Source organism: Rhinopithecus roxellana, chromosome 5 (genome assembly GCF_007565055.1).
Source record: "Rhinopithecus roxellana isolate Shanxi Qingling chromosome 5, ASM756505v1, whole genome shotgun sequence".
Taxonomy (NCBI): domain Eukaryota; kingdom Metazoa; phylum Chordata; class Mammalia; order Primates; family Cercopithecidae; genus Rhinopithecus; species Rhinopithecus roxellana.
In genome coordinates, this window is record NC_044553.1 from 110,647,660 (window position 1) to 110,671,950 (window position 24,291).

General features: G+C 39.2%; 1 protein-coding gene and 1 long non-coding RNA gene across 3 annotated transcripts in view; one reads left to right on the forward strand and one right to left on the reverse strand.

Annotated features, from left to right (window-relative positions):
* On the forward strand, positions 1 to 3,370 carry LOC115897529. Its single transcript, XR_004057336.1, has 2 exons — positions 1 to 405; positions 1,749 to 3,370. It is a non-coding gene; the product is annotated as an uncharacterized LOC115897529 (long non-coding RNA).
* TSPAN3 (tetraspanin 3) overlaps positions 2,593 to 24,291 on the reverse strand; it is a 25,693-nt gene continuing 3,994 nt past the window's right edge. The window contains exons 1-7 of one of the 2 annotated variants that reach the window (XM_010373274.2): positions 12,638 to 12,701; positions 12,532 to 12,605; positions 12,258 to 12,332; positions 10,640 to 10,741; positions 9,228 to 9,380; positions 8,849 to 8,932; positions 2,595 to 3,495 (exon numbers count right to left, since the gene is read on the reverse strand). In XM_010373274.2, the coding sequence (XP_010371576.1) occupies positions 3,403 to 3,495; positions 8,849 to 8,932; positions 9,228 to 9,380; positions 10,640 to 10,741; positions 12,258 to 12,332; positions 12,532 to 12,605; positions 12,638 to 12,701 (645 nt within the window). In that variant the 3' untranslated portion in view covers positions 2,595 to 3,402. Of the gene's footprint in view, positions 3,496 to 8,848; positions 8,933 to 9,227; positions 9,381 to 10,639; positions 10,742 to 12,257; positions 12,333 to 12,531; positions 12,724 to 24,291 lie in introns of those variants that run through there. The other variant, XM_030930718.1, reaches the window with a different exon arrangement.

Here is a 24,291-nt window from a genome sequence, read left to right on the forward strand (position 1 = left end):
GAGGGGCAGATGGGCACTGTGTGCCTTAAGATGGGATGCCCCGAGAGGCATCCCACGTGACGCAGGTAGTGGTTCAGCCACCTGGAATGCAAAACCAAATCTAATCACGAGGAAATCGCAGACCAACACACATAAGCAGCAACACCTAAAACGAACTGTATCCTTACAAACTGTTCCTATCATCAGAGACAAAGCTACGGAAATGATCCAGATTAAAGAAGACCAAGGAGACATGACAACTCAGTTGATTACCTGATCCAGACCGGATCCAGCACCGCAGAGGGAAAGGTGCTATAGAGGACACAATGCGGCCAATGGGAATATGAGTGGTGAGGTATTCTATCAGTGTTAGATGGATGGAATTTGACAACTGTACTGCAGTCGCCAGAGAGTATCTTCTTCTTGGTAAGTACTCACTGAGGTATTAAGGTTTTGCAAAAGGCCATGACGGGTGTGGAGGCAGCAGGAGGGAGAGGAAGAGAGAGGGGTTTGGGGTGAGGGAGAGAGAATGCACACACATTTGAGAACACACATGACAGACAGAATGAGACAAAATGTTAATAGGTGTATCTGGGCAAAGGATATTTGAGCCTCACGTGTACAGTTCTTATTCTTGCAACTTTTCTGTAGGTTTGAAATCATTTCCAAGTAAAATTAACTTTTTTAAAAGAGGCAATACGATATAGCAGTGGTCCTCAACCGGGGCTGTGTCCTGGACACACCCTAGACCACCTCAGAAGCTCTGGGACCCAGGCATCTGTAGTTCTCAAAGTGCCCCGGTGCTTCCAATGTGCAGCCAAGGGTGGGAAACACCAGTCTAGTGGGTGAGCTCGCTCACTAAATTTCAGACATGACGAGCAGTGCTTTTGCTCTCTGAAGAATAAGCACTGGGTAATGCAAACTCCGAGCCTCAGTTGCACAGGGAAAGGCAGAGATGAGATGTTGAATTTGCATGGCCCTGGCCAACACAGACAACATTCCTCTTCTAATGGTTCCCAGGCAGGAGAGAAAGGCATTTCCAGGACAACTGTGCCAGGAATTAAACACAATTTAAAGCTGGCAGGAGCTAGAATGGTTTCCCAGACCTCAGAGCTACCTCCCCAACCCCATCTTTTTGGTCTCACTGCTAATACAGCCAGTCTGGGTCCAGCTGGCAGAGCACACGGGAGGAGGCTGCTCTCTCACCAGGCAAACTGAGGACTGAGTACCGGAAGGGTGTGGAGAATTATCCTCTTGGGCAAGTTCAAGGAGAAGGCTACTGCTTGGCATATTTCTCAAAGCCATTTCCCACTCTAGAGGCCCCATTCTGTCCTGTAGAAAGAGTGGAGGGCAACCAACATCACAGTCCAAATATTGCTCACCTCAGGGCCAGTCTGTGACAGGTTGCCACAGGACGGTTCATATTGAAAACTGGGGGGACCATGCTGGGGGGAGGTGGTAGTAGTGAAAGGTCACAAACATTCTTGCCCACTGTGCAACAGGCAGGGGCAAGAGGTGGGATGGGTCAGTAGCCACATGATAAATCCCTTGGGGCCTCTGAAATCACAAACGTTCTGGTAACTTCCACTTTGTGAAGAGGAGTTAATTTTTACTCCTCTCCTTTCCCGTGTCTTCTCCATTTTCAGGTGGGACAGATTTGCATATTTGGGCATCTCAAAACTGACGAGCCCAAAACTGACCATGAGCTCACTCACACCCCCAGATGTGTTCTCTAACTACTCCCTATCTCTGTGACTTTGTTTCCCCAGCTGACTGAGCCAGAAACCTGAGACTCATCCTAGATGAGTCTTCTCCCTTCTCTGTCCCACGTCCAATCACTGATCGAATTCCACTACCGTCCTGCCTCCAAACAGCCAGAATCCACCGCTCACTACCACCCCCAACAGTGCCCTGCTGCCCACTGCTAAGCTCTCTCAACTGCTACGCCAGCCTAACTGAAGCCCAGTCACGCCAATTCATCCTGGCTCCAGCATGGCCGGCTTGCATCACCACCTTCTTCTCAGTTCACCTTCCAAATCAAACCTCTGAAGAGCTGCTTCCACCTACAAGTCAGGTCTCACCTCCATAGGATGTTCCATAAGACACTAGAGGACCTGGGTTTTCCTGTTTCTCCAACTTCTTTCCCCAGCCTTGGATTTTAAGCTCCCTGCACACACAATTTTGTTTCACACTCTTGTGTACCAACTTTCAACAAAGCCTATCCAGCCTCCAAGCTTGCACATCTCCAGGGAGTCACCCCTGACCTCTCCGGGACTCCCCTTTGGACTCCCATTCTATTACTACAACCACTGCACCGTTTGAAAATTATCTGCTCCTATGTATGTCTCCTATACTAGGACTCCAAACTCCTTGAAGACAAGGACAGTATCGCCACTGTATCCCCAGTGCCTTGCACAAAGTAGAGTTCTATATTTCTAGGATATACTGGACTGAAAGCATTTATGGTTTTTTGAATATCAAGGCCTTTAGAATCTGGCAACAGCTATAAGGAAAACACATGCAAATCATGATGAACTATAGACAGCACCAACAAAGAAAACACGACACTGCTGCTCTGGAACTGAAATATCCCCAAAATAATGAAAAATGACATGTTGGGGGCTGATATAGAGTTTATTGAATTAGATTTTTCTATTTACAACTGAGATCACGTCTACATACTATTTTGCTAGTCTACATGGGTACATTATTTCCAACAAGCTTAAGACTTACCATGAATGGGCTCATTCATACAAAAACACACTCACACTAATTCTTTTAAAACAGTAGTGCATACACTATACTCCTCCTATAAAGCCAGCTTTGATTAAAAACCACTAGTTTCAAAGATCAGTCTCTGATTTTGAAGATGAACCAAGATATACATCGTATGATTCTAAAATCTTTTTTAGTCATTTTGTACAGCTGCTATCTTATTGGACTACAGTAAATATTTTTTAAAAGGACACTGATGAGGGGCACCATCTGGTGTCAACCTTAGCCAGATAGCTGGTTTCCTCCTCCTTCCCCAAAAAACCTTTGGCCAAGAGTTCTCCACTGTGAAGACTGAAAGGACCTGGTGACGTTTCGGCATCAGTCTTGTTACCACTTGGAGGTAACAGAAGCAGGCTCGTGTCCTCCTTTAATTCTACCACACTACATGACTTGTGATTGGTTCTGAAATTAGAACATTCACCATCGTACTTAAAATTTTAGGGGCATGAAGAGTCAGCTAGAACAAGGAAAAAGGAAGTTGCAGGTAGGTAGGTAAGTAGGTGAGCACATGAAAAGCCAAGCTGCTCTGTCCAACACCAGTGTACATGTGCTATAACTAAATGAACTCAGGAGGCCAACAGCAGCAGACCTGCTCAATTCACCTTCCAAATCAGAACAAGACCAAAAAGCTCAGGCTTGAGTTGTCAACTATGCATAGGTTCCACCAGTGATGAGGAGCTCATAAGCAGGATCTCTACTCCTTCTGCACAACACGATGCAGGCACACAGCATGCCCAGCAGCTGTTGAAAGAAAACAATGGGGAAGAAAGGCTGAAAACCCTCTCACGGCAGGTGTGTATTTCTTTGTTGGTAACAGAGCTGTTTCGAAGTTCAATGACTTCAAATCATCAAAAAGGCAATAACGACAGTGACAGAAGGAATTTCTTATGAGTACATTATTTTTTAAAGAACTAACTCCTAAGCTTCAGCTTCCCTCCCAGGAACTCTTTGTAAAGCCAGCAGGGAATCAAGTCTCTCTTATTTGGCATCCCCACTACTAGTCTAGCGAGTGCTCTCCAAAAGAACTTTCTGCAGCGATGGAGACATACCACATATGCACTGTCATGTGGCCTCATGTAGCTACTGAGCACCTGAAATACAGTTACTGCAACTAAGGAGTTGCACTTTTTATCTTATTTAAATTAATTTAAATGTAGACACATGTGACTAGTGGCTACCATTCTCGACAGCAAAGGCCTGGGGAGTAGAATGAGCAAGAATGTGTGTGCTTAATGGTGGTCTTTTCAGGCCCTTCAGTTTTTGGAGCAATAGGCTTTACAACAATCCACAAAATTCAGTATGTGAATAGCCCTATGGTGGAAAACCAATTCTGATGCCAAAAAAATGTAGTTGGAAGGTTTTTGTTTCCTTCACATTTACCATTTTTGAAATCCATGGTTCTGTGGTATTGTATACATATTATTTTTGAAAGGTCACTCTTCCTTCATCATTTTATTTTAATAAGTCCTAATCCTTCTGTGGTAGCATACTGGAGTAGTAATAAAGTCAAGCCATGTTATTTTGGACAAGCAAAAGGATTAAGCTGGATTAAAGAGAAAATGATTCTAGAATTTTTGACCTACCTTCTCACAAAATAAATTTTTTTGTGAGATAATTTGCTGTTCTAACTTCTCATTGATGGGGACAAGCCTCAGTTATCTGATTTTAAAAGATAGGGTCCTTTGTACATATGTGGGTCAATCTAATTTCTGCAAAATGTACCCAATCCATAAACAGACTCTCAAAGTTTGAAGTGGAAGATTAACTACTACTACTAAGACAAACATACACATAAGGATGTCCCCAATCTGAATTCTCCACGGTATAAAGTCACCCACTCCAATTTCTACCCTCACATTAACCTATATTCTGCCCATTCGGGATATACATTTCCTGCTCAAACCCAACAGTTTCACTATTTCACAATTTGCTGAGTGCTTACTAGTGCAAAGTACCTTAAACACAAGAGGTGAATATTATTTAACGTTTACTAAACAATTTAAGTCAATTCTAGACCGATGAAGTACCTAATTCCTAGAGAAATACATTTCTGTTCTCTGTACATCAAAACATTGTTAGAACAGCTATAAACTCAAATGCAATTATGTTCCCAGGCAATGTTAAATTGAGCAATAAAAATGCTAAGCTCAGAAATGACTGATTTGCTAGGGAAAAAAAAATCTCTCTTCCCACCCCCACCTCCCCACATTCCTTTCAATTGGTTAACTTCTATTATAGGAGTCAGCATTCTCAAAATGAGATCTGAAATAAGTATTTCTTTCCCAATTTGTTTATTTCAATGAAATCAACATGTATTGATTTTTAAACAAATAAACTTGATAAAATTTTATTCATGCTTGGGAATCAGTCTGCTTAAGAACATTAAGCTCTACACAATAATTTCTTATCCTCACCATTAAGTATTACAGGCTCATTTCCAAAGGCCTGTTACACTGAAATTCCATTGATTTTTGAAATACTCCAACAACAGACTTAGAAACATTACACAAATATTTTATCTCCAACATTATTTCTTGCAATGAAATACTCTCTTGCAATATTCAAGGCATGAGAACTAAACTTCACTTAGCCCAAATATAACACCTAGCAACTGCAAAAATTGCAAAAAAAAATGACAAGTGGTGATTTAAAAAACTGACTGGCAAAGTAAAATGTTCTATGATATACCATGCAGGTGGTGGTGGGGGAAATAGGCATTCTTATACAAAAATAAGAACTTTTGCACATTAGAAACACTCTTTTCTGAGAAAAAACTGGAAATACCTATCAAAATTCATTCATACATTGATACTGTAATTTCATGGTTATAAATTTTTGCTATAAACAGCCCATTAATGTTGATTAAAGTATGCCTATAAAATGGAATACTATGCAGACATGAAATTAAGAAGACAGATCTATATCCAAAATACACTAATTTGTTTTTAAGAAGGTACAAAAGGTTGCAAACTATATGAGTTCATTTATATAACATTTTGCAATGTTGGCCAGGGTGTGAGGGGAAGGAGGAGGAAGTTACTCATTTTAATGAATAACTGGTAATTAAGGAGGAGGAGGAGGAAAGGGCCCTCTCCACTGGCTTCACATGTGGCATATAGACCAGGAAAAAAGCAATGTGGCCTTGGGAAGCAGTTCTCTACGAAGTCTGCTCTTGATTGTTCTATCTTGAGGACATGCCAACTTCATGAGACTCCAAAGTAAAGACTTAGAACACTTTCCCCATACTGCCTTTGTAGAGAGAGAGCCTTACTCACAGCAGTTACTCAGGAGCTTGACAAATCAAAACCTAGATTTTTGTCAATTATTACAACTAGACTCTTTAAATATAAAATTCATAATTGATCATGAGTTAAGAGAGTGGCTACTCTCAAAGAAGTAAAATATCCAGCTAATCTTCAAAAGTCCTGTTATAATAATTAATTGGTATTTTTCAGGTTTTTCTTTCTTGGTCACTTTGGTCCTACCCAAATCTTGATTATTTAATGGACTAGAGCAAGAGTCACCAAACATTTTCTTAAAGGGCCATATCACAAATATTTTAAGCTTTCCAAATCAAGACAAAAATCAATCTCTATTGTAACTACTCAACTCTGCCATCTTACCTCTCTATTTTATCCAGCTAAAGTGTCAATTAACTGTCAGGTTTCCTGACAAAATTTAGGAATTTAATCTTGTAATTGGAGGCAGAGTACAACAGAGGCAGGGGTCTTTAGTGTTGCCACTGTGTGTGTGATGGTCATGTCACGCTATCCTTGCTCGCCCTAAATTTTGTGCCTAAACAAAGAGGGCTAAGACTGGAGAATCTCCAACCATCCTCTCCAGTTCTAAATTTCTATATTAGGATTAGTGTACAAGTACAAAAGCTCACTGATCTTTCAGTTATTTCTGCCTTTGTTCAGATTTTCCACACCCAGGGCACCAATCTATCAGATTTTGAATACCAAAAGCTTAGAATGTTTACAGGTACTCTTAAAAACAATTAGGGAAAATTCTTTTATTATTTCAGATAAATTTTCTCCCCTTACAACCCAAGTTTTTAAAATTTTCAAAACCACTAGGTTTTGAGTCTGTGAAAGTTCTGAATCCCTAAACTTAAGCAGCCTTGCTGAACTGAAAAAAATCAAGCTTTATCAGCTTTTACTTAAGTCAGGGTGACCTAAGTATAAAACACGTATGGCAGTCATATTTAAATTAAGAGACTAGTTAAAATATTTATTAGCCCCTATTGAAAAATATTTAATAAAGAAATATCTGGCAGGCTAAGCCACTTAACTAGATGAGGGACATAGCTAAAGTGATTTTTATCAGTCTTCTACATACATGTTGCATATTTCATGACCACAAGTACCATACAGTTCCAAAGCTTTTTCACTGCATGCTAATACATGTGGCTTTATTACTGAACATAAAATCATTAAGAATACACAGATCAGAATTCTATTTGGGAAAAGAGACCTTCCTCATATTTCATTATTTTTAGCTAAATGAATGTGTTTGCATAAATAATCAAAATATGAAATAAATCCCTGCTGATCATCAGATTATTGCTATGCAGAGCTGCAAAGTAAATACTTAGAAGGGCAAAGACCATGGCAAATAAAGAGGTAGACTTTTTAATGAATCATTTCAGGGCTGTCTGAATATCAGCAAAGTAAACAGTCATCCTTTCGCCTTTCCCATTAAATACACTAGCTTCTATTCAAATATACAAAGAGCAAGCAATTCAAGCAATTTATCTAACAATTAAAAGATATCTACATTTTTCTTTTTTAAAACAAAAATTTTTTTGGTAGAAATGGAGTCTCATTGCCCAGGCTGGTCTCAAACTTTTGACCTCATGGGATCCTACTGCCTCTGTCTCCCGAAGTGCTGGGATTATAGATGTAACCCATCACACCCAGCTCTTTTAGCTCTTGAAATAAGTTTCAGGCTTAAGAAAGCATAAGCTGAGGCTAGGCACGTTGGCTCACGCCTGTAATCCCAGCACTTTGGGAGGCCGAGGCAAGTAGATCACCTGAGGTCAGGAGTTCAAGACCAACCTGGCTAACAGTAAAAATCTATCTCCACTAAAAATACAAAAATTAGCTGGGCATGGTAGCGGGCACCTGTAATCCCAGCTACTTGGGAAGCTGAGGCAGGAAAATCACTGGAACCCAGGAGTCAGAGGTTGCAGTGAGCCGAGATCATACCACTGCACTATAGCCTAGGCAACAAGAGCAAAACTGTCTCAAAAAAAAAAAAAAAAAAAAAAAAAAAAAAAAAAAAAAGCAAAGAAAGCATAAGCACTTTAGGAGGCCAAGACAGGAGGACTGCTTGAGGCCAGGAGTTTGAGACCAGCCTGGACAACATAATGAGACCACATTTCTGCAAAAATAAATAAATAAATAAATAAAATAAAAATAAAAAATTAGTCGGGTATGGTGGGCTGTGCTTGTAGTCCCAGCTACTCGAAAGGTTGAAGTAGGAGGATCACCTGAGCTTAGGAGTTCAAAGTTACAGTGAGCTATTATCATGTCACTGCACTCAAGCTTGAGTGACAGAGTGAGACCCTGTCTCTATTTTTAAAAGTTGTTGCATTTAGTGCAAGAGACCAGTGCTGTAGTACCAGTTCTTGATTTAGATATATGAATACATAAAACCCGTGAGGACAGAAAAACAAGAACTAGAGGGAGAACTAGCATACAAAAAAACTGAATAAAGCTTTGTATTCCAAACTGAAAGAAAGAAGTATAATTTTTAAAAATTTTGTGACATTCTATTAAAATATCTTCCAAGAATACACTATGACAACAGTTCATTTACGTTTTGAACAAGTCACTCACTAATCAAGAAAGACAGTAAGACAAGGAGTTCCCTCAACACATAGTCCGTCCCCATCCAGATTTCTGGTTTCTTTAGACCATTCCGGGTCTAGGTGTATAGACAAGAAATGGGAAACCGGAGGCCAGTACCTCAGTCACTTCCACATTACCTACATACACAAAGATTCACTGTGATGGGGATTAAAACCATGCAGGGCTGACATCACAGAACCAACTCACTCTGATAGAACTCCTTGGCAAGCTGTGCTTACCTGAATAGCTGCAAATGCCAGTGCAGCCCAGATCACATGCATCATGATTTCTTGTAGCTTCTTCACAACTAGAGCCTCACACCCCTGTAACAAACACAGTCATCCTCATTAGAAGTCTTCTTTAAAAGTTAAAGCTGCAGATTCACAGGTTACTACCCACTGACAGAAAGGAAAATGACAGAAACTGAAAGAGGGGAAAAAAGATTCCATGATTGGTATAATTTACAGACATGTAATTAAAGCAAAAGACAACGCATTTTATAATTTACAATAAGACAATATGACATTAAAGACAAGCAAAAGGTGGCAGAAAAGAAGTCCCAGATGGTGTGAAAAACAGTTAATCAGGCTAGACTCAAGTCTTGGCCAAGAGACTCACCTCAGCATAGAGGTCAGAAGGGTGGGCCAGGCTGCCATTACAATTGCTGGCAGTCTCTCTGCAGCAGCTAAGAGGGACACTCTGGTTTTTCGTTTCTTTGAACCAATCTGTATTTTCCCAGTCTGAGTAGTTGTGAATTCCACAACAATGCAGCTAGAAGAGAACAGGTATTATTCCTCACAAAACCCAAACACCTGAAGTTCCATGTACTACAGAGCTTTAAAATAAGCCACTCTAGACCAGTGATGTCTGATATAACTTTCTATAATAATGGAAAGTCTGCATGATCCAATATAGTAGCCACTAGCCACATGAAGCTCTACTGAGCACTTAAATTGTGGCTAGTGTGACTAGAAAACTGCCTTTTAAATTTCAATGTAAACAGCCAGACATGGCTAGTGGCTCCAGAACCCCCAAACGAAAAGTATATTGCCAGGCCAGGTGCAGTGGCTCACGCAAGTAATCCCAGCACGTTGGGAGGCCGAGATAGGCAGATCACCTGAGGTCAGAAGTTCAAGACCAGCCAGACCAACATGGAGAAATCCTCTCTCTACTAAAAATACAAAATTAGCTGGGTGTGGTGGCACATGCCTGTAATTCCTGTTACTCAGGAGGCTGAGGCAGGAGAATCATTTGAACCCAGGAGGTGGAAACTGCAGTGAGCCAAGATCATGCCATTGCACTCTAGCCTAGGCAACAAGAGTGAAATTCTGCCGTCTCAAAAAAAAAAAAAAAAAGAAAAGTTCACTGCCTGTAAGGGGTAGTTTCTAACTAAGGAAAAACTTCATGTCTTACATGTTAAATATCTGGTTCCAAGTTAAATATTATTTCCAATGACAAAGTGTTTAAAATATTTTGTCTTAAAATTTTTGAGATTTGCTTTAAGATAATGAAGCAAAAAATAAGTGGGGGCAATTAAGACTGACAAAAAGTTGATATTATTGAGAAAGGGTCGGGGTGCAAACATCTATTATACTATTCTTTCTACTTTCGTGTACATGAAACTGTCCATAACAACTTTTTTTTTGACAGTTTGTCTGTTGTCTTTTCTGATCTTGTTTTCTAAAAGTATATATAGACCTCCCACCTCCCCTGGAGTCTATCTGGACTCCCACCTTTCCTGTGACACATACCTCTCTCCTGCATCATCACCCCTTTGGCTAAGTACTTTGGGAGAGTACAGACTGGGGTCAGGGAAGGGGAGTCAGATGATTAAAAAAAAGTTCAAGGTGTTTCTTATCTGGCTAGGTGATGAAATAAACTTTTCAAGGGTGAAGGCTGGGGAAAAATATTGGTCACATCAGGATAGCCATGGATGCGAAGGGACATGGCTAATTTACATAGAAATCACAATTAATGTTGACCCAATAGTGATTGGTCCTCAAAAACAAATCTGCCTCAAGAAAGCTCACCTGTCTCTGTACATAATCAATAGCCCGGCTAGCAGCATCAGGGTTGGTTCCATTGTAGGTCTTATACACTTTCTGAATGCTGCGATCAACCTCATTTTCCACCTGAATCAGAACAAAGAATTCAGTTCCTCAAAAATACTAGCAAAAGTAACATTAGTCAAGGCTCCTACTAAAATACTTACATGAAATGTTTGCAAGTTGCCAGATCTCTATGAATTTCTTGTAACGTTTTCTCCATTCCTGCCTTCATCTTCATATAGATATAGATGAAGGCAGGAGGGAGAAAAGTGACAGGTAAAAATTCAGACATATACCACATAGATTAAAGCATTCAAAGAGAAGACTGTGTGCAAAATGGCAGGCTAACAATGTATTCAAAAGGGAGAAAAGTTGAGGCTTGGGATAGATGTCCTAAATTATAAATGGACGCCTTCCTTTTACAAATAAGTTTCTCAGAAGACTACTCATTTTCCTGTCCTAAAGGAGGTAAAACAAAACAACTCTGAAGCTCCTGTAAGATACTTTTAGGACAAATGCCAACATTATTTCCATTTTATTTATTCTATGTTTAGAGTTGGCTAAATGTGCAAAAGTAATCAGGTTTAAAAACATCAGTCCTTAGAAGTGGCACTTAATGAAAAAGCTGCTGTTCAATGTATTGCAAAAAGGAGACAGGAAACAAGCTGCATAGCTTATTGCTGCCAATTACTAAAATGGCAAGCAAGTATCATTTAGTAAAGTTTGCTTGTACCAGATCCTCCTTGCCCCTCTGAGGACGGGACTTATCTAGTAATTACAACAGTAATAAAATAAGTCGATAAAATTGATAACCAGATCATAGGTAGGGACATAATCCACTGCATTTTTTTTAGCACAGCTTTACAGTACCTTACGTATCAATGATCTGAAAATTAACTTGGCATATTATGTCCTTGACTTAAAACCATTAAGTTATAATGAGAATGAGTCTATTATGTCTTTACCATGGCCCTAAAATTATGCCCATATTAATTAATTTAAAGCAGCCTATTTAGCCTTAAGTGGTACTAGAGGTAGACAGCAAAATCAGGCAAAATAGAAAGGAAGGAATGGTGAAATGACTGAAAAAAATGAAGGGCAAGAAAGGAGTGCTGGCACCAGCTGCCTTGGTGTTCTAAGTTGGCAGGACCCCTTATTCCTCAGGACAGCGGTGGAAGGTGGGATCACAACTCACAACATCTTTTTCTATGTTCAGGACCAAGGCATTTTTTAAAGAGACAATGGAAAACGAAATCCTGAGTTTGGTTCTTCTAAAGCAGAAATCAGAAAATTATGCCTCCCCTCATATAGGCAATCTATGTGCTGAGGAAATCTGAACAAACTTCTCAGCTAATTATTCATTTGCAGCTATAAATACCTAAAATCAAGAGCAATACATATATAATACTCTGCTATATTAAATGTGGTGAGGAATCTTGATATGTAAATATTTGACAATTAACTTTAGATATTTAAAATACAGATTAAACAAGTAAGGCAAAAGAAAATGTTTACTCTGATAAAATGAATGTGTTCTATTTTACTTGAAACACTTAAACCACCTTTTAAGGCATTATGTGAATTACAGTAGACAACATACCTTTGCTCTGTAAACATATCCCAAAACCACTACGACAACTTCTGTGACAAAAACCAAGAGCAGGATGATGACAAACTGTAAGAAAACATTGTTTAAAATTATATACAAATGAAAAAATAACTTTAAATACACTTGATTAAAAAAACTTATCAGAGATAATTGCTAGAAGTTTAAATGCTAACTCTGTTCCAACTGTAAGAGCCAAAGAGTCTCAGGTTCAAGAATAGAGTAGTGTAGACTAAATACTCCCGCGTGTTCTGACAACACATCTTACCGTGGCAAGTCCACAGCGACTTTCCCGGATTGTGGCACAGCAGCCAATTAGCCCAATGATGAAAAGCAGGGCTCCTACAGCTATGATCACTACAGCAGGGATGAGCGTGTACACATCTTCAAAGAAGTGGTCATAGTCATCATAAGTGATGAAGACATAGGCTCCCACATAGCATAAAATGCCAGCTGCCCCCTGTAGAAAACAAAGTCAGTACTGGTCTCTAAGCACTGCTGGTAAAAATTTCCTATTATTGCTTAGTATGGTATAATTTAATGAGAGTTACCGTAACTGTTATAGACTTTTTTCAGTGAAGCTGAAAAGTCTTCTATGATTTCTTATTCAGAGCATTTCTATACTAGATAAAGTTAAAAAGTTATCCACACTTCACCTACTTTTCAATAATTGATGGTTCAGCTAGGACCAAGAAACCATAACCAAAAAATGATGATGATGACACACACCTACACATCCCTAAAGGCTTACTGTAGCTCAATTCCACATTCAATACGGATCAGTATGGTGGCAGGGGGATCCTTGCTCACTGCAGTTACCCTCAATAAGTGGGGAAATGTGGTAGACAAGACAGAGCTTGGATCTGAACTCAGGCAATCTGACTCCAGAATCTGCACTTCTAATCGCTATCTACCCCACCTCAGGGAAAAGAAAATAAACCAACAAGTGAGCATGATACGCACCCCACTTCCAAACATCCTGCTGTCCTAGAGACAGTGAAATGGCAAAGCTAGAGGGCTCAGTCATTAAAGAACATTACAAGCCCTCTATTAATTCTTTAGAATGGTGGTTCTCAAACTTTCAAGTATATAGGAATTGCCTGAGGATCTGAATAACATGCAGATTGATTCAGGAGATCTGGGGAGGACCCTGAGAGTCTGCATTTCTAACGAGTTCCCAGGTGATGCTGGTGCAGCTTCTTCTTGGAGCACACTTTGAGTAACAAGGTATTAAAGACCTAAAGGGAAAGTGAACACACAAAGGCATGCGATAGGTGTGCCTTATTTCAGCTGCTTCTCCAGGCTTCATTCTCCAGCTGCAGAGTCTTACTTTCTCTGTTATTGTCAATTTTGCTATCTTTGGGTACCAGCTCTGTGCTGACAGCCCAATGCCACTGGCTTATATGCAAACAAGCAAATGCAGTGTCAGAGTAAGTGTTAAAACATTTGGTTATCATTTGTATAAAAATGAGTTATCATTTATAGAGTACTTTGAAACTTTCACAAGAAGTATTTCATCATCCTTTTAAATTTAATATATAAATCATCTTCAAACTAGAAACAGCTGCCACAATGATACTGGAAATATCATTAACTTCTCTGAACCTGAAAACCCAGCTCATTTAAGTTTATGAAATTCAGTAAGCTTGGGGATCATCAGTATATTTTCTTACACTAGGCCATTAGGATCACTGTCAGATGAGGAAGAAAAAGACTCCATGTATGTAAATTTGGGAAAGTAACTTGATTTTTTAAAATGTAACATGAACTTTTTAAAGTAAGAAGACAACTAGAATAATGAAGGCAATTTTAAAAAACATCATTTTAAACCTCTCTTCCTCTGGCTTCCAAGAGGCCCCACTGCTGGTTTTCTTCCTACTTCCCCAGCTGCTCACTTTTTCATTCTCTTCACGGACTCTGAGATGTTAGTAATCTCCAGGGTTCTGTCTTCAGCCTTATTCTTTAGTCATTCTCTGGGCTCTCTGTGGGCTATAGCAGCTATGGCTTCATTAGTCATTGTAGCTCACTACTTGAGCTATCATCTCAGACCTACACATTTCCATCTGCAAGTTCCAGAGACACACCATCCTCAACCTGTCTCAAACCCTTTCTGCCTTCCTGCCCAGCCCATCTAATCTTCCCTTACATTCCTATCATAGCAAAAGGTACCAGACATCTAATTTTTCCGGTCAAACATCTGAGGATTAACTTTCCTTGCCCCACCTCTATAGCCCATCAATCACAAAACTTCAAGTTTACTTCCAAAACATTATTTGAATACTTCAACTCCTCTTCAACCCCACTGCAGTGCTTCTGTCTTAATTTGGGCCTTATCCCCCTAAATCTTATTTATTGACTCTCCCTGCATCTTAATACATTCTTTATACTACCAGGGTTATTTTTATTAAAAACACAAACCATGTAATCCCAGCACTTTGGGAGGCCGAGACGGGCGGATCACGAGGTCAGCAGATCGAGACCATCCTGGCTAACACGGTGAAACCCCATTTCTACCAAAAATACAAATAATTAGCCGGGCGTGGTGGCGGGTGCCTGTAGTCCCAGCTACTTGGGAGGCTGAGGCAGGAGAATGGCGTGAATCCAGGAGGCAGAGCTTGCAGTGGGCCGAGATCATGCCACTGCCTGGGTGACAGAGTGAGACTTCGTCTTAAAAAAAAAAAAAAAAAAAAAAAAAAAAAACAAACCAAAACAAAAAAAAGAACAGACCAAGGCACAGCCTTACTTAAAATCAGGATGACGCAAGTGAGACCCCGATGAACCAAGCTGTTCCTCCTTTTCAGCCTCAGATCTCATTACCCCTTGTGAACCATGAACAATATAGAACTGTTATACCGAAATGGACCACATATTCTTTCATTTCTTTGCCTCTGCTGTTCTCTCTAGAATGCTCTCTTCAAATGCCTGGGAACTCCTTGTCGCTCATTAAGACGAAGCTTAAATGCTACCTCTTCCTTTTGGAAGCCATTCTTGACCATTTCAGGCTGGATCAGCTGCCCTTGGTGGACACACACATCTCCCAGTGCATGGTTCTAACAGAATATTTATCAAAACGGTTGCAATTATAGCTATACCTGTCTCAACACACCTTGAGAGCACAAATTGTACCCATCTGTCCTTCACCCTTGTATCATCTAGAACGGTGCTTGGCAGACAGCAGGTATCAGTTAAAATGTATTGAGTATACCTCATCTTACCCCTTTCCCTTGAAATCACCCTCCCAACTCTCATAAGCTTTGGTTTGTATTTGCCTTGGTTTATATTTGTATTTGTTTGTATCTGGTTTCTCTTCAGTTCAATGCTTATAGCTTTTAGTTCACTATTCAAACATTTGGCAACTTAATCCAGCTTGCTGAATTCTGATGGCCATTACATCTGGAATATATTAATATATCATAAATATCTGTCATAAATATAAATGCTGTACTTACAGCAAACTGCCTGTTCAAAGGTTCTCAGAGTTCACTGACGTATTTGCTTTTGGGGCATAGTACTAGAGAATGAAGGTGAGCGCAAAAGTTGGCGGGGGGAAGAAGAGAAATAGCTTATTTTAATTTGGGTGCATTTATTACAGAAGTATGTCAACTACTTAACACTCTTACCAAATACCCCCTTTTATTGACTACTTGTATGATATATATTCACACACATGTACACACACACATTTTGCTAAATAGTATCAGTCCTCAAGCTAAATTAGAAGCAATCCAAAGTGTAAATTAATCAAATTTTGTTATTTGTTTTCACTAGGCATTTCTCTATCCTTTAATGTTACAGCTTTTTTTACTTTAAAAGGCAGTATTTATTTCTCACAAGGCTTGAGTCAAAATGAATTCCATTCCTGAGCCTTCGGTACACTTACCGAAACTTCGCTAGTTTTAGCCTATGTACATCTGAATGAAAATAAGAGAAAACTGGAGGATATATGTACTTAACAATTAACCTGAAGCATAGTTCGCTGATGAACTACTTGCATTTTAGACATAAAATGATGAGTTTTCAATCTAAAGAGGTTCCTATGAGACGCACACTTAGTGCTGCTTGGAGATGGGCCAAGGGAAACGTTTCCTCTGCTGCCACTGCCACTCCCCACTAAAAGAGGCACTCATCTGAAACTGAGACTACAAGAAAGCAGAAAAACCAACAGAGACAATCAGACATACAACAAATGCAATGGAGGGCTGTGGGGAGATGCCATTTGTAAAGCTGCCTCTTCTTTTCTGATGGACTCTAGAACAGTTTTTTTTGCTTCCAGGCTGCAACCAGTCAACATCCAAGTCACACAACGAGATGAGAACATAACAAAGCTCAATTTGGCAACATACAGTGAAAGGAACTTACTTGTTGCACACACCAAAAAGGAAACTGCACTGATTGCTGATATGAAACTATACATCAAATTTCTTATAAATAGAGGATGTGTTTCCTAAATTGAAAACAGCTTCAAATTTTGCTTTTACTGAAATACGTATATGGTGCTTATATCTTAAGCTGTATAATAAACAATTATGAAATGACACTGGTTACTCTGAAAATATAGAAGAGGTATCCCAGTAGTGGCTGAAGACCTAAAAACAGCCAAAAGTAACTGCTGTAATGATATCCAACCATCAATATGAAAAACACTCAAAAGAACATGGGAAACAGTATGGTAAATGGAAAAGAGGTTCTAAGAAATTCCTAACTAGCATGCATAGGGACTTTGTAGTCCCTCAGATTTTTAATGCAGAAATTGTGGCTATCAGAAAAGCTATATAAAAGGTGAGCTTAAATTCTTCTTTTGAAGGGCCATGACGGGATTGAGATCTATCAAAGGATCTGAGCTTTGCCAATAAAGCAGCTGCAAAGGAGGGGTGTGGGGAGGAGGGAGGCGCAACAGAAGAGGAGATGAAATATAGAACTTGGAAGCAGCTGAACTGCTTTAGTCACCACCGAGAAAATCTGAGCCTATAAGGAGGATTTGTGCCAGGACAGTATACTAAAAATATTCATCCTTTTTACAAAGAAGTGAAAGGAAATTTAGGCAACAGGCTGAGGTCTGAAATTACAGAAAGAGTAATTTTTTAAAAACCATTCTTTATCTTTTAATAAGCCTATCCTCTAAATTAAGTCACAAAATTTTAAAACTTTAGGAGAGCCAATGCTTTTCCACTGAGCTGTTTCTCTAAAAAATAAAGCCATCTTGTTAAAAAATTTTGCAAGTGTATGAGTTCCAAAAGTATGATACTTCATTTTATGCTTTTACCCTTCCCCTACATATGGACAAATGTGAAATCTCTTAAAGAAATTTCATTCTTATACGAGATTGCTTTTTCCATAGCTAAGAAACTCTTTTAGGGGGGAGGTAATTTTCAAATATTCTATGAAAGAGAAAAGTAGGTAAAATGTTAAAATCTGGGCCGGGCGCAGTGGCTCACACCTGTAATCCCAGCACTTTGGGAGGCCAAGCTGGCAGATCATCTGAGGTCGGGAGTTCGAGACCAGCCTGACCAACAAGGAAAAACCCCGTCTCTACTAAAAATACAAAATTAGCTGGGCATGGTGGCACATGCCTGTAATCCCAGCTACTCAGGAAGGCTGAGGCAGGAGAATCACTTGAACCCGGGAGGTGGAGGTTGCAGTGAGCCGAGATCGCACCACTGCACTCCAGCCTGGGCAACAAGAGCAAAACTCAGTCTCCAAAAAAAAAAAGTTACAATCTGTAAAACTCTTAAATTCCTTCATTTTCATCAACCACAGTGTAACTTGCCATTGGAATGTGGCAATAATAAAAATGAAACAGATTTGCTACAAGTGGGGAGATAAAGTAGCTCTGTTGCCAAAAGTATACCTATATGGAGATTTAGAAATGTGAAGGTGAAAGCATCCCACAGGACATTTTGGGCGAAGCTGAAGCAAGGAATAGAAGTGAGTTTCTTGCAGTGGTATGTAGTAGACTTTGATGATGGTTCACGTCTACAACTGGCAAGAATCAAGACAATGTAAAGACAAGGCACCATCTGGACTTTATTCACCTAAAAGCACAGTGCCTGACAAATTCTTGCTTGCCTGCGTGAACTGCTCCTTTGGAGCGATTTTTGCCAAAGAATCAATTAGTAAAGTAGAAGTGACTGGAGTGTTGAGAGAAAGAAAAAAAATCAAGAAGTAAAAGACCGAGCAAAAATTGTTGTACTCTAGACTTCGTAAGAAAGCAGGTCTTAAAAGCAAAGGGGAAAAACAGGCAGGAATCCATCTTATGCATATGTCTTTTTAACATTTAATCCAGAGTTTCCTATACTGTCCTATTATTTTCCATATACCTCTTTTCTCTCCTGGGAAGAATCACTGGTAATTCCATACAGTGGATTTCTGAAAGCTTCCCCAGACTCCACCCTTATGCTATTACAAGTATCTTAAAATCATCTTAAATCCTTTAGCATTCTACTTGCCGTAATGTATATTCTCTAATTCAACCAGGCTTTCTTTCACCTCCAACTTAATCCGACAGAATAGTTTACGGCACTAAACACAACTACTTCTTATGTAAGTCCACTACCAGTATGTATCATTTACTCTCCTACCAATTCTCAAGGAAAAAAAAAAGGCCATTCCAAAGACTCCAAATCCTCTTTCAGAAATTAAAGCTACTCTTACCAAGAATTTCTGAAGCTATTAAATAGTATCATTTTCTACCTAATAAATTGATCAACAGTAAAGTTAAGGAGTATTCAAAGATATGTGAGGGTGCAGAGAGAAGGTCCCTCAGACAGGCGGGAACACAAACTAATAGAGAATCATCTCTTTGGAAAGCAATCTGTCAATACATATCTGCCTCAGCATTGATACCTATATACCTACTTATTCCACTTCCAGGAATCTATCCTTAAGAAAGTTAGTCAGAAACACAGATTTGTATAAAAGGTAATTAATCGAGATGTTATAACGAAATTGTGGCTGCAAAAATGAAAATTAAAAAGCCCAGGTATTCAGAGGTGTGTTTGCATTCAGCCCTGAAATTTTCTTAAAGCATCGTTTAATAATATAATTGTGGTGTGATCGGGAAAAAACACATATACCACATATTAGAAACAAACCAAAATGCTAATATTGGTTGTCTCTGGGTGGTAGAACTATGGGTGATATCAGTTTGCTTTTTAAAATACTTTTTAGTGTCTTCTTTAAAATATATTAGTTGCATAATTAGAATAATAGTTAAAATTATGTCTGAAATTGAGGCTTTGCTGTTCTCTCACCAATGAATTAATTCCTGGATGTGTCCTTAACTAACCAAACACAGACACCTCTTACATCCTAAATATTTTAGGCACCTCTGCCAATCTCTCCCACTTATCACTTTTCTCAGGTCTGTGTGGCTTTGACTCATCCTGTACATGTTTTCTGATTATCTAACACAATTCTTTCAATGTACATTATGTTCCTCTTCTCATATTACTTTTCAAGGAGACAAGTTTTTTTTTTAAGTCCTACTTAAATTGGGTTGTAAAGTTTTGTGTTTTTTTAACTCACCACTATAGTAATGAGAAAATTTTATTTATTTATTTATTTTTTTGAGACAGGGTGTCACTATGTTGCCCAGGCTGGCCTCAGACTCCTTCACTCAGGGGATCCTCTCATCTCAGTCTTACTTGTAGCTAGGATTACAGGCATGTGCCACCATACCTGGCTAAGAGTTTAAAGTTCTGACAAGCCACTGTTACCATCAACATCACTATTATTATTGCCGTTATTCTTTTTTTTTTTTTTTTGAGACGGAGTCTCGCTCTGTCGCCCAGGCTGGAGTGCTGTGGCCGGATCTCAGCTCACTGCAAGCTCTGCCTCCCGGGTTCACGCCATTCTCCTGCCTCAGCCTCCGGAGTAGCTGGGACTACAGGCGCCTGCCACCTCGCCCGGCTAGTTTTTTGTATTTTTTAGTAGAGACGGGGTTTCACCGTGTTAGCCAGCATGGTCTCGATCTCCTGACCTCGTGATCCGCCCACCTCGGCCTCCCAAAGTGCTGGGATGCCATTATTCTTAAATAAGAAATACTTTAATTATTTTTACTGCTATTACTCTGATGATATGCCAAAGGTCATGCTCCTCAATTCTGCCTTATTTTCACCTTTTCTCTATTTGGTTTTTCATAATCATTATTAATCCAGCTTAACAAAGTTGTTCTATTTAATCCAATATCTACTGGCTGAACAACTCAAAAGTTCGGGTGGCAAAGAAACTGGAGATTAACCAATTGCCATTGCCAAATTATTGTTAACGGCATGGAAATTGGCTGTTTCCAGATGGTAGGGCTCCAGAGGTTATCTGAGAAGCATGAAATTTAAATATTTATTTTCCCTGAGACCCTCTGTTACCCTACCCTACTCTAACTGTAAAAAGAGTCCACTACAACACATAGGAGCCTGAGGTGCTTAAGCTTTGTAATGCTAGAGTTCATCCATGCTTGGATTATGTGTTTAACCAGTAGCAACAATATAAGTTACAAAATGTCAACATTTATTCTAGAACCCCTTCAGTAGATTAAAAACAACACATAAATGCAGATAATTTTTCTTATCTATTAACTCTGCCTAACTACTAAAAGGAAGACAGTGAGGAGAAGGAAGAGGAAGAAGATACGTTAACATTTTTCAATAAAGACTTACTTGAGACCAGCCATGAGTAAGATTTCTGGGGGAAAGGTGCACATAGAAATTTAATCAGATGAAAAGTCTACCCTCTCTCCCCATTAGCTGTCAAACTACAGGGACCGTGTTTACTCTATTTCTCAAAAACAGGTCAAGGGTAGATATTCAATATGCATTTACTCATGAATGATTCTTAATACACCTGTTTGGTCTAAGTACAAACTTTATGGAATACATTTTCTGAAAAAAAATCAAACAAGCCTAACCTGAATTAGATCTTATGGAATAAAATTCATTAAATTATTTCAAAGCATGATAAATATCCTAGAAAGCTAATAACCCATTCCTTAAACTGCAACTAGAGAGAGCGCCCCTGCTGATTCCAAGTTCTAAATGATTACTCAGGACCTTGACAAGGCTTTTGGTCAGTGGACACGTGAGTAAGATTGTAGTAAGAGTGGAGACATTCATTTTCTTAACTGTTGAAGACAAACTAAGACACATACACTTCCTATTATGTACTTGCTTCCTGACAAGTTAGATTTTCTTCTAGTGAATTGAAAACAACTATGAAAAAGCAAAGTTAGCTGAAGGTATGTCCCATGACATATTCTTTGTCAGAGCAGTCATTCATAATAGGAGAAATACAGGAAGTAGAGAAACAAATTCCAGGATATCAGATGCAGGTTCCAGTTTAAAAGTATCATACTACCACCTCGAAAGTGTAGGATGTGCTGGAAAACACAAAGTATGTACAAGATTTGTGACAAGGGAGAACCACACTTGAAATACCTCATTATAATGTTGTATTTTTTAAACAAAAGCATGATGGTATAAACCTCTTAGTAATTTGAACATACCAAGTATACTTTTGCCTTAGTCTATAGCCTGTTCCTTCAGTTTTGAATCCCCCCAATCTCCCAATCTCTTCCAAATTACCCAAGTCAGCAAATTCTTATACTCTAGATTTTTTTGCCAACATAAAGCACCACCCAATCACTTTATCACATCACCCTTTAATTCTCTGCATAACACATCTCTCTGATCATTTTTCTTCTTTATTTTTGTGTGTCTTGTTTCACCGGAAAGTAAGTTCTATAAGAATACGGATTTTTCACTGTCTTTTCATCATTTATCAACAATATAAGCACAAAGTAGGTGCTCAAACATTCGTGTTATATTTGTTTAGCAAAGCAAATTTTCCTTAATTATATACATTCACAGACATAAGTTGTGATAAGTTTTATTTATTTATTTATTTATTTATTTATTTATTTATTTATTTATTTATTTTTTGAGATGGAGGCTCTTTGCCCAGGCTGGAGTGTAGTGGCTCGATCTTGGCTCACTGCAAGCTCCGCCTCCCGGGTTCATGCCATTCTTCTGCCTCAGTCTCCCGAGTAGCTGGGACTACAGGTGCGTGCCACCATGCCCGGCTAATTTTTTGTATTTTTAGTAGAGACGAGGTTTCACCATGTTAGCCAGGATGGTCTCCATCTCCTGACCTTGTGATCCGCCCGCCTCGGCCTCCCAAAGTGCTGGGATCACAAGCGTGAGCCACCGTGCCCGGCTGACAAGTTTTATTTTTAAAGGCAGGATAAGTTTTAAAGGTTACATATGGCTTTCAAATACAATTTATATGTATAAAGTACTTCATATGAATGATGGTTACTGAAGGTGCATTTTCCAAAGCTATTTCTAAAGGCATTTATTTAAAAGGTATGTGACGTTTTTGTGGTACTTCCCCCATTCTACAGGTGTCTCTACAGTGTTATACTATCACCTCTCAGACGAAAAGCAGCAACCTAAATAGATATTTAAGATTATAAGTTCTATAAGCATGGACAAAGTTTTCTGTTCCAGTCCCTGTAATGCCTAAAATAAATACGAGCAAAATAGGTATTAGCCAATTAGTTTTTCTAATAGGGTTTTAAAAAAAAGTAACATAGGACTCGATTAAACAATCAATTAATTTACCAGAATAAAAACTTAATGGTAGGAAGTACTGATTTAAACTTGTTTTAGACGAGCCCTCTTTGGTCAAATTAAATGACTTACCAAATTAAAAATCCTGTCTGACCTTGGTACAAAGGTACAGTTTACAGAATAGGCTAATGACTATTTAATACAATAGCCTTGGCTGGGCGCGGTGGCTCATGCCTGTAATTCTAGCATTTTGGGAGGCCGAGGCAGGCAGATCACGAGGTGAGGAGTTTGAGACCAGCCTGGCCAATATGGTGAAACTCTGTCTCTATTAAAAAAATACAAAAATTAGCCGGGCATGGTGGCGCACGCCTGTAGTCCCAGCTACTCGGGAGTCTGAGGCAGGTAGATCGCTCGAACCCAGGAGAGGGAGGTTGCAGTCAGCCGAGATCATGCCACTGCACTCCAGCCTGGGCGACAGAGTGAGACTTCATCTCAAAAAAAAAAAAAAAAAAAAAAAAAAAAAAAGCCTTTAAAATTTAGTCATTTACCTCAAACAAACATTTCTAACCTTCTTCAATAAATCCTCATGGGTCCAGCATGAATACACTTACATTTAAAGCCTTATCACTCCATAAAAACAGAGATCCAAGTTGATACAAGTTGTACATCCTTTCACTTGTCCAAGATTATCTTTCAAGCTACAAATCCTAATATTCTAGAATTTGGTGAGAAACTGTCTTGGACTGTTTTCTGTTACTTAGAACAGAATACCTGAAACTGGGTAATTTAAGAATTTTTTTACATAAATGGAGGCTGAGAAGTTCAAGGTCAAGGGGCCATATCCGGTCAGGGCCTTCTGCAGAGTCCTGAGGTGGCCCAGGACATCACACACGGTGAGGGGGCTGAGCATGCTGGCTCAGGTCTCTCTGCCTCTTCTTATAAAGCCACCAGCCCCATTCCCATGAAAACCCAATAATCCATTAATCCATGAATGGATTAATCCATTCATGAGGGTAGAGCCCTCATGACCCAATCACCCCTTAAAGGCCCCACTTCTCAATACGGCCACTTTCTGGGAATTCAGTTTCAACATGAATTTTAGAAAGGACAAACATTCTAACCATAGCAGAAGTTCCCTATTTCCATTAAGACAAATTTCAGGATTTTAGAAATGATTGTTTCCGCTTTCGGTTTGTGCCTTTCCACAGTAACATTATTACAGCATTGTTCCAAACTATCTACACCAAATCAACAGTAACGATTTTAGCTGTCAGATGATTTATAGCCTGAGTATTTCAGGTATATATCTATCTCCATGTCACAGCTCAATGAACAAACTGACAGCTGAATCAGGATATCAAGACATAAGAAAGTGTAGTTTAAAGGTCTTGCCAAAGCAATTAAACTTTGACCCTTGTTAACAATCAGCCATTACCATCTGACAGTTAAGAGCCAGTGCAACATAG